This window comes from Arachis ipaensis, chromosome B08 (genome assembly GCF_000816755.2).
Source record: "Arachis ipaensis cultivar K30076 chromosome B08, Araip1.1, whole genome shotgun sequence".
In the NCBI taxonomy this organism is placed as follows: domain Eukaryota; kingdom Viridiplantae; phylum Streptophyta; class Magnoliopsida; order Fabales; family Fabaceae; genus Arachis; species Arachis ipaensis.
This window is the reverse complement of record NC_029792.2, coordinates 33742597-33744728: the sequence shown is the minus strand read 5'-3', so window position 1 is coordinate 33744728 and position 2132 is coordinate 33742597. Positions and strand designations below refer to the sequence as shown.

The 2132-nt window shown below is 27.3% G+C and overlaps 1 protein-coding gene across 1 annotated transcript in view; it reads right to left on the bottom strand.

Annotated features, from left to right (window-relative positions):
• Nucleotides 1-1700, bottom strand: part of LOC107610851 (3-ketoacyl-CoA synthase 11-like) — a 2768-nt gene extending 1068 nt beyond the window's left edge. The window contains exon 1 of the mRNA XM_016312842.1: nucleotides 1086-1700. Within this exon, the coding sequence (XP_016168328.1) occupies nucleotides 1086-1700 (615 nt within the window). The remainder of the gene's footprint in view (nucleotides 1-1085) is intronic.

Below are 2132 nucleotides of genomic sequence, written 5' to 3'. Positions count from 1 at the left end.
TATTTTATTAAAATACGTTTTAATTACAAACAATATATATTGTGTGTGTGAATATTGGTTGGTTGATTCAAATCATAATAATAACACAAAATAAATATTTATTATGTAATAAGTTTTATTACCTTCGATGTTTAAGTTAAATATTTTTTAATAAATTAAAATATTTTATACCGAAAGATATTTTAGTCAAATAAATTAAAGAATAATTTATTTAATCACAAAAAAAAGAATAATTTATTTTAATTTTGTGTATATATCTTAATGTGAGCATTTATTAGTGAGATATATAAAACTAAATATAAAGCATTCATATTTAATAGAAATTAATGTAAATCTAGCTAGCCAAAGAGTCTAAATTAAATAAAATATTAAAATTTGAGAAAGGAAATACAAAATTTATCAGTAAATTATTTATTTAGGGTAAGTTTGCTTTTGTTCTAAATGGTTATGTTTAATTTTAATTTTGTTCCTATTGTTTTAAATTTTTGTTCATTTTGTTTTTTGGAATTTGATGTTATTAACAAAGAAGCTAATGTGGCGATACATGTCAAATGATATAAATGTCTCGGGACATTATTAAGAGAATTTTAAATAGAAAAAGTATAAGTAGACAATAAAAATACTAAATAATGTGAATAATGAATATATTAGATGTTTAATTTATTAGGTGTGTGAATAGTTATCCTAAATTCCTAATATTAAGATTTAGGTGGGTAATTTGAAGTGTAGTGTATTTTTATTTTATTAAGCCAATTTTAATATTCATTGTTCACATTGTTCACAAAAGTGATTGTTTACCTAACAAAATCCTTTTAAATATCTTACAAAATTAAATATGTCATATGATATGATGACATGTTAACCTATTATACATCACAAGTTAGAATTTTCATTAACAGCGTCAAAATTTAAAGCCAAAATTGAAATATATTTAAAATGTAATGAACAATTAAAAAAAATCAAATATTAAAAAATAAATTTAAAATTAAACGTAAATATCGAATTAAGCAATATATATTATGCTATACTTTTAATCATATTATGTAGTATTTATCTTTAGTATTTAAATTTTTGGATTCAAATACCTGCAATAGTTGTTTGGCAAGTTCAATGGAAATAAGTCCAGCACTGCAACCCATGCCACTAAGATTATAGGTCAAGACATTGTGGCTAAGCTTGTAATGGTTGACAATCATTGAACTGAGAGAGGGCATGCTATTGAACAAAGAACAATTGGTTACAATGATTCCAATTTCCTCTTTCTTCACTTTTGTTTTCAACATAAGTTCATCAATGGCGCCAATCACCACGGATTCTGTCTCATTCCTTGCCTCAGCCAAGCATGTGTTTGATGGGGTTTTCATGAGACATTCCGGCAGGTAGGTCTTTTCACCAATTCCAGATCTCTCTAGAATCTTCCGTGTGAAATCTAAGCTCTCATCTCGATATTTTCCTGTACTCTTCGTTAACTTCAAGAAACTCTCCTTAGTGCACATGCATGCAGGATTATGAGGTTTGTAGCATGCAAAATCCACAAGATAAACGTGTTTGTTTTTTGTGGGGTTCATTAGGTAACAATAAAGTGTGGCTAATATTGATGCTATCAAGCCACACCTTATTAAAACCATAATAATCTCATCATGATCAGCCCAGAAGTCTTGAATCATAATGACGAGGAAATTATTACAAAAATAAGACATAGTAGCGAGAGCTAATAATAATGTTAAAAGAGGCACAAGAAAGAAAATATGTATGTGGCAACACACATTATACCGCTATTTATACAGGCAGACTTAGACTTTAATTTCTACGGTTGATTAATTGGTGTATTTTATTGGCAAGAAGTCCCGTTGTTAAACGCATTACTTTTACATCTTCCCTTTCATAAACCCTAACCATTACATTATTGCCTCTGCCTCTATTACAAGTTTCACTTCTTTTAAAAATAAAACATCTCTCACTCTATAAATTAGCTTGTAGGATTAAGTTAGACATAATCAATCTTAATTTTGACTAAAGACTGAGAGATTATTTAATTACTCATATGCTTTTTCCTACTAATTTAAACTTTTAAGAAAAGTGATATCTCTAAACTTTTTTAAACTAAGAGTGGCAATAGCACTACAAGGGAC